Source organism: Lytechinus variegatus, chromosome 18, assembly GCF_018143015.1.
Source record: "Lytechinus variegatus isolate NC3 chromosome 18, Lvar_3.0, whole genome shotgun sequence".
NCBI lineage: Eukaryota > Metazoa > Echinodermata > Echinoidea > Temnopleuroida > Toxopneustidae > Lytechinus > Lytechinus variegatus.
In genome coordinates this window covers 11,583,975-11,600,646 of record NC_054757.1, presented here as the reverse complement: position 1 = coordinate 11,600,646, position 16,672 = coordinate 11,583,975, and the positions used below count along the sequence as shown (strand labels likewise).

The 16,672-nt window shown below is 33.9% G+C and overlaps 1 protein-coding gene across 2 annotated transcripts in view; it reads left to right on the top strand.

Annotated features, from left to right (window-relative positions):
- Positions 1 to 16,672, top strand: part of LOC121432248 (heparan-alpha-glucosaminide N-acetyltransferase-like) — a 57,279-nt gene that overhangs the window by 17,807 nt on the left and 22,800 nt on the right. Inside the window, exons 3-8 of one of the 2 annotated variants that reach the window (XM_041630104.1) lie at positions 6,931 to 7,058; positions 7,526 to 7,644; positions 8,421 to 8,490; positions 9,425 to 9,482; positions 10,894 to 11,000; positions 12,544 to 12,620. In XM_041630104.1, the coding sequence (XP_041486038.1) occupies positions 6,931 to 7,058; positions 7,526 to 7,644; positions 8,421 to 8,490; positions 9,425 to 9,482; positions 10,894 to 11,000; positions 12,544 to 12,620 (559 nt within the window). The remainder of the gene's footprint in view (positions 1 to 6,930; positions 7,059 to 7,525; positions 7,645 to 8,420; positions 8,491 to 9,424; positions 9,483 to 10,893; positions 11,001 to 12,543; positions 12,621 to 16,672) is intronic. The other variant, XM_041630103.1, reaches the window with a different exon arrangement.

Below are 16,672 nucleotides of genomic sequence, written 5' to 3'. Positions count from 1 at the left end.
AGGACGCTAGACCGCGGTGGGATTCGAACACACGACCCTCTGTTTACAAGGCGAGAGTCAGAACCACTACACCACGGCTCTTCCACGTCTGTTGTATTAAAATCATCTTCTCCTGGGCGGAAAGCTTAGAAGTTTCATATACAGCGGGCACATTTGATTGCTTGAATGAACCCTTAACTTTAAACCTTGTTTTCTCATTATTATCTGAACCTCTCACCAAATTTCTTATACGTTCAATCAAGTACTTGTGTACGTCATTGTTGATCAACATTATACAGTGCATCCCAGAAAAAAACGAAACCGTGATTTATCAATGATTTATCATAACTTAATAACAAATACAATAGACAAGTGACCTACCATTGTAAAGCTTAGAATCTCCACTTTCATCTGAAATTACTGAGATTATTTCTAATTCACGCATGAGTGAGCAAAAACAATTTGAAGAGGGGAGACCAAAAAGTCACTTGGCGGGCTGTATCTGGGTTTCAAATAGAAAACCACAATTTTAGAAAATTCAATATCTGCTCTTTAATTTGATACCTAAATTACAGAAGATGGTCAAGAAATAACAAAGTTCTGCTCATTTGAAATAAAGCTTGAATTAAAGAGGTTTTACTTGCTAGCGTTCCGAGTCACTCGACACTCTGTTTTGTTGACGATCAGCCATGCATTAAGGCTTTTGTTAACTGTGCGATAGCTTCTGTGGGAAACCGGTGAAAACGTGTATTTAATGAAATTATGGAAATACAAGCCTTGTTTCGAGGGAACATACATGTAAGTTTTTTACTTCTTGATCATTTTCTGTGATTAATGTATCAAATGAAAGAGCAGATATTGAACTTTTTAGGAATCTGATTTTCTTTTAAAAATTCAGATACCCCCCGCCAAATGAGGTTTTTTTTTTCAAATTGTTTTTGCTCACTCTTGTGTGAATGAGGGATAATCTAAGTAATTTCAGATGAAAGAGGAGATTCTAAGCTTTACAATGGCAGGTCACTTGTCTATTGTATTTGTGATTAAGTTGTGATAAATCATCGATAAATCTCGGTTTCGTTTTTTTTGTGGGACGCACTATAAATCATTTTTAGCTTTGGATGTGTTTGGTCAAGCCCAATAAAAATCTGGAAATTCACTTTGGGCGACTTATTGTTGGTTTGAGGGTGGGAGGCCACAGATCGCATAGTATCTGATTCAATCCTGTCGCAGCTTTGGGAGGTTTGGTACACCAACATACAGAACTTTATGCTCAGAAGTTACCAAACCCTACTACTACCTCTTTGTAGACAACAGCACTACACTGTTCGGCGAGCCCAGAGAAACAAATCATTTTGAATGTAATGTCATATTGCCTGACTTTGCAACTTACTACCTAAATGTATATCTGCAACATGGGATGAGCTTTAACATTGCAATGACTGCGGATTTCCAGGGCTTATTTGAACATTTTGAGGGGGCTAAATCACCTCCAATCCATATGTATTTTCTTCTGATCAGAATCAATTGATTGGCTGGTGCTATCTAACAATGATGATCCACAACCCGGTGTTATGACACATGATACTCCTCATTTTCCCGGGCATTCTGATAATAATTACACACACTTGTTACCCAAATGCCCTCAGCTCTGCCTCGGGCATGCCCAAACTGCTCCAAAGGTAGGGGAGACCGGGGTTAGTTGGAACATGGGGTAAGTTGAAACATTGTAATTTTCTTTAACGCCTGTAAAATAAATTTATGCAATACTGCCCTCAATTTATTGCTATTGATAATACAACAGTGTTGAATTATTATTGCAATAAATTGAGGGCAGTATTGCATAAATTTATTTTACAGGCGTTAAAGAAAATTACAATGTTCCAACTTACCCCATGTTCCAACTAAACCCCGGTCTCCCCTACATGCTGGGTGTAATTCTTACTAATAGCTTTGATGATGTTATTGATGCCAAGCGATAACAAATGGTAATTGGTATGAACGGATACAGTGTTTCACAAATCCAAATAGCAAACATGACTCATGATCTGATGTTTGATTTTTCTCAGATTAAATTTTACATGAACACAACCTAGGCCCACCTCATACAATGTACAACACACTCCAAAAAATCCTTAAAAATAATTATTTTGATAAAAAAATATTCCATTGCATTCATTTATGATCCATCTTTCATAATCCTAGTGATAATTATTTTGTATTCACAAGAACACTAAAAAAATGTCATTTTGGGCATGTTTTTGTGAGACCCTCTATTCGTGGAAAGTCATAATTTAGCACACTTGTAAGCTATATTCATTTTGTCTTTTCAAGAAATCATTTTAGGTCAATATGATCAACATGCATGTATATCTGTATGGTCTACTATTTTCAGTAGAAACTTGGCTGTGCAAAATAAAATGAAAATAGAAATGAAAATAAAGCATTTGTCCACCAGATCAAGAGAAATACAGAAAAAAGAATTGTCCAAATATTGCTTCATGTAAGGGTTTTAACTGAGGACATGGTGATATCATACTTAACAACCCAATGAATCCTTCATTTTATGATAATTTTGTTACTAATAATATAAATTTGTTACTAATAATATAAATTTTGTTACTAATAATATAAATTTAGCTTCGGAAGAATTAGATCTCGATTTTGAACAGGATCATAACATATTGCAAAATCCTTCTTCTGAGTATATTACGCAACATCAGGTAAATAATCTTACAAAAAATTTTAACGACGATACATTCAGCATAATGCATGCTAATATAAGAAGTTTGAATAAACATTTTGATGAACTTCAGTTACTTATGAATAACACTTTAAATTCTAAAAAATGCCCCTTTTCTTTAATTGGCCTTACTGAGACATGGATATCGTGTGATTCTAACCATCAATTTTCTCTTAACGGATATGATTTCGTAATGAATAACCGAGAAGACAGACCTGGGGGTGGGGTAGCGTTCTATATTTCACATGACTACGAGTATACGGTTTGTGATTATCTTAACTCCATGAACGCCACTGTAGAATCTCTATTTATTGAAATTAATATTCCTGGTAGTAAAAATATGATTATTGGTGTAGTTTATAGACCCCCAAACTCAAATACAAATGACTTTCTAACTTACCTTTCCCAAACAACAAATAATCCAGCTCTCGTTAATAAGGATGTAATATTTATAGGTGATTTTAACATTGATTTATTGAAACACAACAATATATCTCAAGATTTTCTTGAAACTTTTTTTTCGGCCTCCTTCTTGCCTCTGATTTCTAAACCAACTCGTGTAGTTAATGAAACTGCTACACTTATTGACAATATTTTCTGCAACATTCTCCCTCCTCCCGATTCTTTTATAATACTTTCTGACATGACGGACCATTTCCCGATTCTTACTCATTTTTCATTAAGACGACCAATTAGACCGATACACTCCCAACAACGAAGACGTAGACCTACGCACGAAAATACAGCCAGTCTAGGTGCTTCTTTGGATAATGTCGACTGGTCAGTTGTATACAATTCTGTAGATGTTAATGCGTCCTTTAACCTTTTTATGAATATAATAAATGAGAAATTAGACCTGCATATACCCTTAAAAAAAGATAAGCGTAATACATACAAAACGATTTCTAAGTCACCATGGATATCGCCATCTATCTTACGTTCGATTAATAGAAAAAATAACTTATTTTATAAATTCAAAATGAAAGGTACAGAACAATCAAAAATAAAATACACATCTTATAAGAATACACTTACTAAAATATTACGCATTGAAAAGAAAAATTACTTTGCGAGGCAGTTGGCTCTATATAAACACGACATGCAAAACACATGGAAGGTTCTAAAACAGACCATGAATCTCTCCAATAATAAATCAAGTATTTCCAAAATTAGATTTAATAATGTCATTGTTGATGATGGTGACAACCTTTCAAATATTTTTAATAACCATTTCTCTTCCATTGGCGTAAATCTAGCTAAAGATATTCCTCCCGCGACGAAAAGTTTTTCGGACTTTCTCGGCCCGCCTAATCCAAATTCAATATTTTTTGCTCCAACATATAATCAAGAAGTTATTGATATAGTATCTGGTTTGAAAATTAAAAAAAGCCCTGGCTTTGATGAAATTAATAATTTTATTTTAAAATCCGTAATAAATTCTATTGTTTCCCCGCTCGTGCATATATTCAACCTTTCCTTAGAAAATGGTACAGTACCAAATCAAATGAAGATAGCCAAGGTAATTCCTTTATTTAAAAAAGGTGATAAGTTGGATGTCGGTAATTACCGACCTATTTCTCTTTTGTCCACATTATCTAAGATCCTTGAAAGAATAGTATACGTCAGAACAGAAAAATTTTTGTCAATGCATAATATTTTATCTGATGTTCAATTTGGGTTTCGCGACAAGCACAACACCACTCATGCCCTGATGAATTTTGTCAACAAAGTAGTCAATGCTCTAGACAAATCTAGTCACCTTGTGGGTATTTTCCTGGACTACTCCAAGGCCTTCGATACCATTAATCATGAAATCCTACTTAAAAAAATATCTCACTATGGTGTGCGAGGGAAGGCCTTGGAGTGGTTCAGGAGCTACCTACTTAACAGACAACAATACGTGTTTGTTAAAGATCATAACTCCAATTTGAAATATGTTAACTGTGGAGTCCCCCAGGGTAGCTTATTGGGCCCACTTCTTTTCACAATTTATATAAATGATTTCTGTAGATCATCCAAAATATTATCCCTTATCTTGTTTGCAGATGATTCGACCTTATTTTTTTCTCATCAGAATCCACAAACTTTAGTTGATGTTATTAATTCTGAACTTGATAATGTTACTGAGTGGATAAGAGCCAATCGATTATCTTTGAACCTTAACAAAACAAAATACATGTTATTTAGTAATTCCATAGACAAGTTACCGATGAACATTATATTTGATAATACCCCATTAGAAATGGTACCTTACACCAAATTTCTTGGAATAACAGTTGACAGTAAACTTTCTTGGAAAAATCATATTGAAAATATATCCAAAATAATTTCACGAAATATTGGTATTATTAATAGGCTAAAATTTTGCATTCCCTCCACATCATTAATCATGCTCTACTCATCCTTAATCTTGCCTTATTTGAACTATGGGATTCTTATTTGGGGTGATACCCATCAATATTTATTAGATAAATTGTTGCTTTTGCAAAAGAAAGCACTTCGTATTATTCATAGTACATGTTTCCGTTCTCATACGGACCCACTTTTTCTAGAAAGTAAACTGTTGAAAGTCAAAGACCTGTATTTACTACAGTTAGGGCACTTCATGTATAGTTATAATAATAATGCACTTCCCCATATTTTTGATGCCATGTTCCCTAAAAATCAATTTTATCATAACTACCCCACGAGACACTCTGACGAACTTCACATCCCACTTTACAGAACTATACTGGCCAAAAATACATTCCTATTCAACGGTCCTAAATTCTGGAACTCACTCGCTAATAATGTTAAAGACAGTGTCTCCTTGAATTCATTCAAACGTAAACTCAAACGTATCCTGCTTAATTCCTATAATTCTTCTCAACGGAACTAACACTTCATTATCTTGATTATAATCCTTACATTTTTTCACTTTTATTTTATCTTTTTTCATCTATATTGTCCAGTCCTTTGTTATTTCACCAGATCAAGCTGGTTCATGGTCAGCCCTTTCCCATTCTTAGTTTTACTCCTTTTTAAAAACTAGTTGTCTTGTACTGTCCTGTCTCTTGTTTTGTCTTGTCTTCTACGTCTTGTCATCCCCTCTCTCTGTTTTTTCCTGTCTTGCGCAACATATCCCTTACAACGAAGACCTCTTTGTGTGAAAAGCTTTGCATTTTGTTCAGTTTTTGTGTTTCCGTCAATATGATTTCTTTTTCTCTTTTTCTTTCCTGTAATACATGCATGTACGCATATAGTAAGTCGACTATAATTTCTTCTTTTCCAAGGGGGATCCACAATTTTACAAGCTTTGCTTTTTAGTGGATCCCCCTCATTTCCATATCCATTTATGCTCTATATTATACTGTGTTTTTTTTTACGAAGTAAGAATGCCCTTCTGTAAAATTGTATTTGATTTATATTGTTTTATATTACTTTGTATTATGTTTTGAATGGAAATGAAATAAAAGAATTGACATTGAAAATTGAAATCTTACATAAACCTTGTACATGTACATCATTGGATGAATGCCCAGGCCTGAGATACTAGTTGACATTAAGAAGAGTCATTTGATAAGTAGTCCTGTAGTCTAGTCTATGACATCATCATAGCCTTTGAAGAGCATGTACTGCATTTTGACCCTGTAAGGTCAACTCATAATTGAAGCCTGCCCACTTCTGCATGATACAACTTAAGTGTTGTGAGTGCGTTGTGGTCTAGTGGTTCTGACTCTTGCCTTTCAAACAGAGGGTCGTAGATCCAAATCCCATTCACGGCATGTTTTCATTCAGCAAGAAATTTATCCACACTGTGCTTCACTTGACCCCGGTGAGGTGAAGGGGTACCCGGCGGGAATAATTCCTTAAATGCACGAGTGCTGAAAGGCAGCTCGAGCTAAATAATAAAAACAATGCGCCTCAGAATAGATTGTTTATAGATAGATGGTGCTCTACAAATCCCTATTATTACTATTATTATTAGGGAATAATTTTTATGCTCATCAAGTGATAATTTAGAGATAATCTTTAAAAATCTAGAGAATGGCATTCTAGAATATGAAGATATTTTTAAAGATAAAATATAAAAAAAGATAATGTTCAGAATACTGCCCCTTGTCTTCAAGAAGTTACTATTGATGTTAAAATCAATCATGTTCACTCTCAATGGTGCTATGCAACCGGGCCTACATGTAGGTCTAACCATTAACTACCCTTTTCTCCTGCAGTGTAAACTGATATTCCTTGGTTCTGTCAATGTGAGGGAGCTGGTTGAGGTGCAGGCGGATACATCATGGCCGATTACCATGGAGATAAGCTTGAAAGACGAACCTCCAAACAATGCAACTGTATGCAGGTGAGTGTCATCTTATTTCTTATTTTCATGTTCATTCTCTTTCATTCATTCATTTCATTTATCCATTCATTCATTAATGCATTCATTTCATTTATCCATTCATCCATTCATTCATTTATGCATTCATTCATTTATTCATTCATTTATTTATGCATTCATTCATTCATTCATTCATTCATTCATTTATTTATTTATGCATTCATTCATTCATTTTTTTGTTCTTTCATTCATTCATTCATTTATTTATACATTTATTCAGAATGATATCCTCACTTGTGTCTGGGAAATGAAACGACAAATGATTTTCAAATCTTCAGTTCTCTCTTTTTAATACCTTGTCACTCTCAATGTCTATATGGAGAGCTTTTGAATACAATTCTTTGAATTCTTTGAGTTTATTTTTGACAAAAAATCCTTAATTTCTAAAGTGAAATGTAACCTTTTCCTTATTTTCTTGCATCTTTCAGTTTGACTCACCACTTTAAACAAAATGGAAACTACACGTGGTATATAAACAGTAAGAAATCAACGGACACCTTCGACTGTAAATTGGTCACAATGAATAATCCGCCCGATGCGTTTATCCGTAAGTCGATAATTTGGTGTTATTTCTCTATGTATGCCATGAATATCTAGATGCAAATGTTTGAGTTTGAAATGCTTATATTCGTATTCAAGTTAGGTCTAAGTATTTTAATTTATCAAGCCGACTTTAAGCAAAATACATTGTATTTACTAATAAACATTGTGACACCATAAAGGCTGAGCTAAATAATGCGCTATTATCAAGCTGTGCGCAGCATAATTGACTTTGTGTATGTTCATTTGAAAACTGCATGCAAGCCAGACTTAATCCAGGTGGACGGCTGACTTAGGTTTGAGTAAAATACTTAGCCAAACATACAATCGAACACCAAAGAGGGATAAGCATTTTACTTTTAATAAAATACTTGAAATTCTGGCTTATGTATATAACCAGCCCAGAACTAGATCAATGATTTTACCTATTAATGGTTGTGATTTTTTTTTACCTGATTGCTAAGAAAGCATGAATGCTTGTAAGCAAGCAACCATAGGACCAACGGCTTAAGGTCCTTTCTCTGAGGGACTTGGTCATGCAGATTAATTCCTTGCCAATAGGCACTAACGCACCAAGTGGGAATCGAACCCGGGTCACCGGAATCCGAACCCCTCGTTGTACCGACTGAGCTATTGCACCATGATGATAAAGTGACAATTAAACTTGATTTTACAGATGTCCTAATTTGAATAAATAATTTACAAATATAGCAAATAAAATCAAATGAAACATGAAGTCTGCTTATTAATAGCAATTATTTTGTAATGTTTATTTTATTACAGCTATCTACGTAACCCTTGGTATTTTTGCTGGAATGGCTTTGTTCTGTATTCTTGTTAAACAGTTGTTAAAGTAAGTACATGTAATTAATGTTAAATCCTTTTAAACTAAATTTTGATTTTGATTTATTACTGAATATTTGTGAACAGCCACCCTGAAGTAAACAATAAGTCACAAGTTTACCTTGGAATAGTCAAAATTGTAATTTGGTCTCAAAAAGCCAAACTTAGAAATTAGCTTACTTCAAGAGCAATTCTTCTTCATACTAGTAAAAATTTGAAGTTCTAAAGCCGAATAAATGAAAAGAGACAAGATTCTTTGACGGTATTTTTCGGACTGCTTAGAAGTTTCAACAAGCTTGCACAGTATGCATATTTCATGCTTCAGTTAATTCCAAACTCCAAACCTTAATTTCTCATTTTATGAAACTCGCTGAAATTCGTCTGCATTTAATCAAGTACTTGTTGGGGGTGTTGTTGATCAATTTTTACAAGTTACATGTCATTTAAAAGCTACATGTATAGTGCTTTTTCAAGCTCAATAAAGATCTCAATATTCATTTTGGGTGATTTATTGTCAGTTGTTGGGATGGCTGGTCAAAATTGACATACATCTGTGCATTCTCTAGGTATTCAAAAACAAACTAACAATTCACATCTAAAATTTCAGTTTCATTTTCAGTTTTATTTTTCTCATTTCCAACAAAACAGTAGACAAAAATCATGAATACAGTTATAACAATTGAAATGTAATAAAGGAACATGTAATGCAGTATATATATATATATTCATCTTCATTATACATTTGAAACTTAATATGGATCATTAAATATTTGCGGGTGAAAATAAAATGCTGGAAATGGAGAGGTCCACTGTGAAGCTGTGCTTGTAAATCGTTAATGTAAACTGTTAATTCAACATGTGATTAACCTTTCCAAAAATTGGACAGCAACAATCTTTTTATGCAGAATGTTATTCAAAATTGTAATTTTTGTTTGGTCATTCAGGTCTACCGCAACCCATCGCTTTCTGAATTACTTTGGTATGGAGAGAGTTGTATCAAGTGTAAGTAATACTGCAGTCACACTGGTGAAACCAACTCCAGACTGATCAAATTTATTACATTGTTACCAATGGCATACCATCGGTTGGTTCGGAGTCAGTTTCATAGGTGTGACTGAAGCCCGAGATGAGTCATGTCAAAAAATAATTTGGTTTGAAGACTGGTGGCAGGGTGTTGCATGAAAGTTGTCAGCACTGACTAAATTGTCGGTGCTGACAATTTCAGTGAAATCCTTGGTTTTAATTGGCTGAAAGGCACTGGCCTCTGACTGTTACTATCTGACTGTTACTATGGTAACTGTCGGAGAAAGACAACTTGTCAGTGCTGAAAACTTTCATGAAACGGTCCCCAGGTTGAAGCAAGACAGAGTATGATTCAGGATAATGCAATAGATGAAAATTTTACAGGTCTTTAAAGATGAATTTGTTGTTAGTTTGTAGAAATTAGTTTTGTGTTGTAATATCGTGTCATGCTTTGGTATATTTCCATATAGCGTTCCCCCAAGCAGTCATGTTGGAGGAATAATGAAAACCTGTGCATCAAACCACAATGGAATAATTTTTTTAATGGTCTTATTAGTGCACATGTTTCCTATAGTTCTGCCTATAACTATGACATCATCTTAAACTACTCTCTATCAGTGTGTTGCTGCAGTTGCTATCTCTTGACTTTTTCTTTCTCCTCAAATTTCTTTCTCTTCCGTTTTTACTTACCGGGTAATACTTTTTGATCACTACTTTTCTTGTTCCAGTTTTTCATGTTATTGTTGTTCTATTTCTCCACATTTTTTATTTGTAATCATCTCCTTCGTCATCATCTTTTACTGCTGCTTCTGCTGCTACAAGTACTACTACTCCTGCTCCTCCTCCTTTTACTTCTGCTACTACTTCTAATACTATTATTTCTACTTCTATGACTACTACTACTACTACTACTACTACTACTACTACTACTACTACTACTACTACTACTACTACTACTACTACTACTACTACAACTACTATTACTACTACTACTACTACTACTACTACTACTACTACTACTACTACTACTACTACTATTACTACTACTACTACTACTACTACTACTACTACTACTACTACTACTACTGCTACATGTACTACTACTACTACATGTACTAATACTACTACTATTACTACTACTACTACTACGACTACTACTTCTACTACTACTACTACTACTACTACTACTACTACTACTACTACTACTACTACTATGACTACTACTTCTACTACTTCTACTACTACTACTACTACTTCAACTTCTACTACTACTACTACTACTGCTACTACTGCTACTACTACTACTACTACTGCTACTTCTACTACTACTACTACAGCTACTCCTACTTGTACTTTCATTTAATCATTTATCAATATTATTCTCCCATAGGATCTAGGTACGCCCGCTAACCCCGTTTCGGAAGCTGACTCAAACAGCATCCAAAGACCTAGTCGGGACAAACCAAAGAGACTCAAATCCTTAGATGCTTTTAGAGGGTAAGTCAACATTCTTTGCCAACCAATAAACCAGTTTGACATACAGAAGACGTATTGCCACATTTATTCATTCAACTACTAGTATTTCTGCCCCTGGCATTCCAATGGTTAAATTCAATTGTCATTATGTATTGTTCATTCTTTGATATTTGAATTGCTTGTATTTTTATGTTATTTTCATTTTGCCAAATAAATGATTATGATAATAATAATGATGATAATAATAATGAGATACAAGTTTCATTTGATTGGATAGATGATTGAAAGATGTTTCATTTGTGATGCTATAGAATCTTATGTACAATGTAAGCAATCACTTTGAAGAGATTATTTCACCCCTGATGTAGGATTCAACTTGACCATACACTGTTGCTGCACACCACCCACTCCATGTGGAAACTTCCCAACCAATACTTAGTGTAATGCTTTATGTAATGCATGTAAATTACATTTACATTCTTACCCCTTACCCCCTCAGATAGAGATTTTTTTCATTCATTTATTTTATTTTATTTATTTTATTTTTTAATTATTCATTTTTTTTCGGGGGGGGGGCTCTGATTTGAGTCTTAAATTTAGATCAATGTCATATCAAAGGTTTTCATTGCTGAGTTGGAGTTTGGTCCATGAACAAGTATCTTTTTTGTTTTCTGAATACCAATGTTAAACATGCTAAATATTGTAATAGGTAATATCGCTGCAATTGCTGGTTAGACTTAGAAGAATAAAAAGAGGAGGAGGAGGGGGATATGTTGGTATTCATGGATTAAAATTACCACTAAACTCTTCTTTACAGTTAAAATCCTGCATCCTTAAAAAAAGAAAAATCATCTAATCTCATCCAGATTTTGAAAAACCCTAACAATAACTGTCTGTTTTTCTGAATCCTTTATCAATTAATTTCCCTTGTTTAAGTAGTGTGTCTTTCATTCCTTCATTTTTATTCAGATACTTGGAATGCTGTTTTCTTTGATTTTTTTTATATCTCTGTTGATTAGAATATACATCTTGATATTGAGTTTTCTTCTTCAAAATGTGTTGGTATTCTTGATACTCTTTTCGTTGAATATTCTTTCCAATTTTGTAAAATGATCGGAACAGAATAATACCCTACTTAAGAGCTACCAACTATTAAGAAAGGTCATAATTTTTACAGATTTTATGTCATGTTACAGCATTATGTGTGTAATTATTATGCTTTTAAGGTAGAATAGGTATGTACAACAATACACACGTTAGTCACGAAATTAACTTGCCTGATTAGGCAAGCCAGTGCTTCCCAAAAGTTACGTAGCACCCTGGATGAATATTCTTGACAACCATCCTGTAGAGTTGGCAAATTTCTGCATTGTGCATCTGTTGTTTATTCATTACCTCTTCTTTATATTTTATAATACCATGTGGCACATATGACATTATGAATTTTATCTCAGAATTATGACTTTTGAGCTTCTGGATTATTACTTTTTACTTTGCCATTTTGATTTCTCCCCTCCTTATTTCTCTATATTCTTGAATATCCATGAATGACCCTTTTCTCCAGGTTTTCTCTAATTATTATGATCTTCGTGAATATTGGAGGTGGAAAGTATCCTTTCTTCGGGCACTCAATTTGGAATGGTTTGTAGTCCCTCCCTATTGACACAAATTAATCTTTAAAGTTTCGTATAACGCACATGCCATCTTTAATATGCTACACCTAACATTTATGTACAATGTTAATTGCCTAAAGCTTTTTTGAAGGGTCAGTTATGTGAATAAATCTCTTGTATCATCAAACATTCCAGTATTACAAGGGCATAGATGTCATTGAATGTCTTTTTACCTATTGGCATTTAAATATGACATCTTTCCTGATAGTGACATGCACTATTTAGGGATTTACCAAAATTAAAGATAGGCTTTAATAGACTGTAATCAGTGGTATAAAGGTGGATTATCACTCTAATTTTGACACAGATATTAATTTTTTGTGCCATTTAAAGCAGATATGAACCAATAGCGCCATCTCGGGTACTCAACTACTTATACCTGGCCAGTTTCCTTATCCATAATGCTAGCGTAGTCTAGTAATATAGACCCACTTGAATGATAACATGCTAATATTAACTACTCAATACATTTATACCACAATAATCATGTTACCAAGTAGCAAAACAATAACCTTTCCTCTTAAAACATTTTAGTTTCTCTATACAAATACAATTATAGGTCAATTTATTCTCTGTAGTATTAAGTAGATATCTGAAAACGTATATTTTAAGAGTATGTATTTGTAACACACGGTCATTGTGAGACCACACGCAGTTCATTCCCCCTTTAAAGTAAGCCAATATGTAATTACTATTTGTATATTACAACAGACGAAGGTCATTGGATGCGACCCGTAGTTAATGTTTTTTTTTAATCAAAATCATTAAGGTGAGCATGATAACATTTTTGTCATCCCATTAAAGAATAAGAACATACTGTTTGGTATTTGGCAACGGATAATGTAATAGTAGCTTTTCCCATTTTTTCATAAACATGCCCTACAAGTCATGCCATATGGTCTTAGCGTTTGTTGCTTTATAAAAGTTGAATATCAGATCGGTATACCAGGCAACCTTATTAAACATCTTATTAAATGAAAAATGATGATTGAGTACATATCCAATCGATAAGAAATGGGCAGGGAATCTGCGTAGAAGTTGCTCTAGAGCTAATTACAAAATGGCTTCATATTCCACCCCAATAGTCATTTGATACGGCACCTTTTCCTTTCAGTTTCAGTTACAAACCATTGCAAACATACTACTCCAAGTTTGAACCACTACACATGCTTATTGACCTCAAGACATATCTATTCTCATCATATTTCAAATGACACCCCCCCTGTGTAATAATTCCCTCTGCGCTTCTGAACAGGAAACTAGATAGAAGGCGCATTCTAAATGCTATATATTATAATTATTATTAATTCGTCGCACGCACCATGAACCGTCCTCTCTGCGCACTGCGATGCGAAAGTTAAGCGCACTGTATCTATTCCACGAACCATCCTCTCTGTTACGTTGCCCACTGTGGCGTAAATAATTAACTTCAAGAAAATATAAAGATATGGGATGAAACTTTGGAACCTGAACTTTTTAACGAAGACACTGGTAAATAATTTGCTCTCCTAGTAGGTGCACTTATTGCTGGTTTAAAAAAAAAACTTTTCTTTAAATGTGTTTTCTGCAAAATTAACTTTCGCATCGAAGTGCGCAGAGAGGACGGTTCGTGGTGCGTGCGACGAATTGTTAGCCTTTACTGTGGTTTAGTTATGTCCATTTACTCTTTTAACACTTGCATGAAAACTAAATGAATAGTTAGGGTCCTATATAGACTACTAGAAGATGAAATGAAATTCAAATGGTACGTAAATATGGTATACTAATTAGTGTGTATGTGTCGTATATATTTGAATTTGTTTCATGAACTCTAACAATAATCACTACATTTAGTATCCCGTAATTAGTAACCATCTGGAATAAAATTATTGGAAATGGTTTTTTGACTGATTTGAATAGGTATGGGTGTCAACATTTACCAAAAAAAAGTTAGGAGGAATACGGGTTGGGGAAAGTGCTTTTTTTCAAGGTCAAAGGTCAATGACCTGTATAATGGTATCTCTGAGATGGAAAGGCGCAGGTTGGTGATAATGGTGTCAAAATGCACAGATTCTTACCACAATATCAAATAAAATGAAATTAAGTACCCAGAATGCACATTAAACGAAACCTTTCAAGGACAAAACATTTCAAAGGTCATTGACCTTTTTTACATTATATACCATGTACGATATAATGGTATCTCTGAGATGAAAAGGCGCAGGTTGATGATCTTGGTGTCAAAATGCACGGATTCTTACAAGAAGATCAAATAAAATAAAATCAAGTACATTCAGTGCTCATTCACCAATGAAATTCAAGGTCAAAACCTTTCAAAGGTCAATGACCTTTTTTACATTATATACCATATACGGTATAATGGTATCTCTGAGATGAAAAGGCGCAGGTTAGTGATCTTGGTGTCAAAATGCAGAGTTTCTTACAGGAAGACCGTAAAATGAAAATAAGTACCCAGAGTGCATATTAATCCATAAAGTTCAAGGTCAAAGGTCAATGACCTTTTTACATAGGCTATATATATCGTATAATAAGATAAAATGCTGCATGTTGGTGATTTTGGTGTCAAAAAGCAATTTTTGCAAGAAGATAAAAAGGCACAAAATAATATTAAAGAATTATCCTTCACCTTTGATATCCAATGTCAAAGGTCAAAAGTTAATAAATATTGATATATCCATTCATGATTCCCCAAAAAAATTAATCCATTATATTCACAATTTTTGTGAATAATAGAAAGATAGCTATTTGTAATGAAAACTTGGATGTTTAATAATTTCACTTTGAAATAAGGATAAATAATGGCCATGAAAAATATATTTAGGGGTTAGAGGTCAATGAACTATGTCAAAAACGGCTGGAAATTTAAGTAAATAGGTCGATAACTTGATTGTGGCATGTAGGTATATAGTGATTCTGATGGGAAAAAGACTCACCTGCGTGGAAAATGAACAGAAATTTAATAGTTGATTCCTGGACCAATGATGATGTCAAAATACAAGTTCGAGGTGAAATTTAAATCAAATAGCACTCTTTAATATATACTGTAGTAATGCATTGCCAAAAGTGTAAAAAAAAATCATGTATGATATAATTTGAAATGGTGAAGTTGTCTAAAGTAGCAGCATTTAGATACGCATTTTATAAATCTAAATCAAGGTACCAATTTCTCTGTAGCAATATTTCACTAACCTCAAATGCTACAATCAATACTATATACTATAACTTAAGCTGTAAATGGAAAAGATAGGCATCATCCAAGAACATTTTCATATAGCCAGGGACAATGATGAAGAATTGAAATAAGGCAATCATTAGAGCTGCAGCTTTTGTCATAGTAAATGGAGTTAAGTGTCTCAACTTCAGCAAAGAGTAATCAAACTCTTGGAAACCTTCTTACATTTTCAGGACTTTGATCTGGCCCATTCAATGAAAGCCTTATGTTCTGTAAAGGGATAACATACCAGGATCTATATTATTACTTATATGTTGCACAGCTTCATCCTCAAGAACTGGAAGTGGTGCTGTAGGAGTGTTGTTAGGTCAATGGATGTGTACTTGTAAGCTATTATCTCCTTTTGAATTTCATTACTATGCATGATAACAATCAGTTGTTCTGGACCAAATACATGATCCTTGTACAAACTGATACCTAGTAGAAATAGCATCATGGGTGACCTACGGCAGCTAGAGAGCAGATATGAAGTTTTGTCATGCAGCATTAGCATCTCAAGAGATTCTGGCAGCTCGCAATGAGAGGTAATTAATAATAATACGGGAATTTATCTTTGTTAAAGTTGAGATACATGCCATTTACTATGACAAAAACTGCAGCTCTAATGATGGCCTTCATTTCATCTTCATCGTCATCCCTCTGCTGTTTGGAAATGCTCTCAGATGATGCTAGCTGTGACATGAGATTTAGACCTATCCTATCCATTTTCAGAAGATTAAGCTAATGAGATGAATGTACTATCGCTGGAGAGAAAAAGACACGACAACCTTGATTTAGATATTATGATG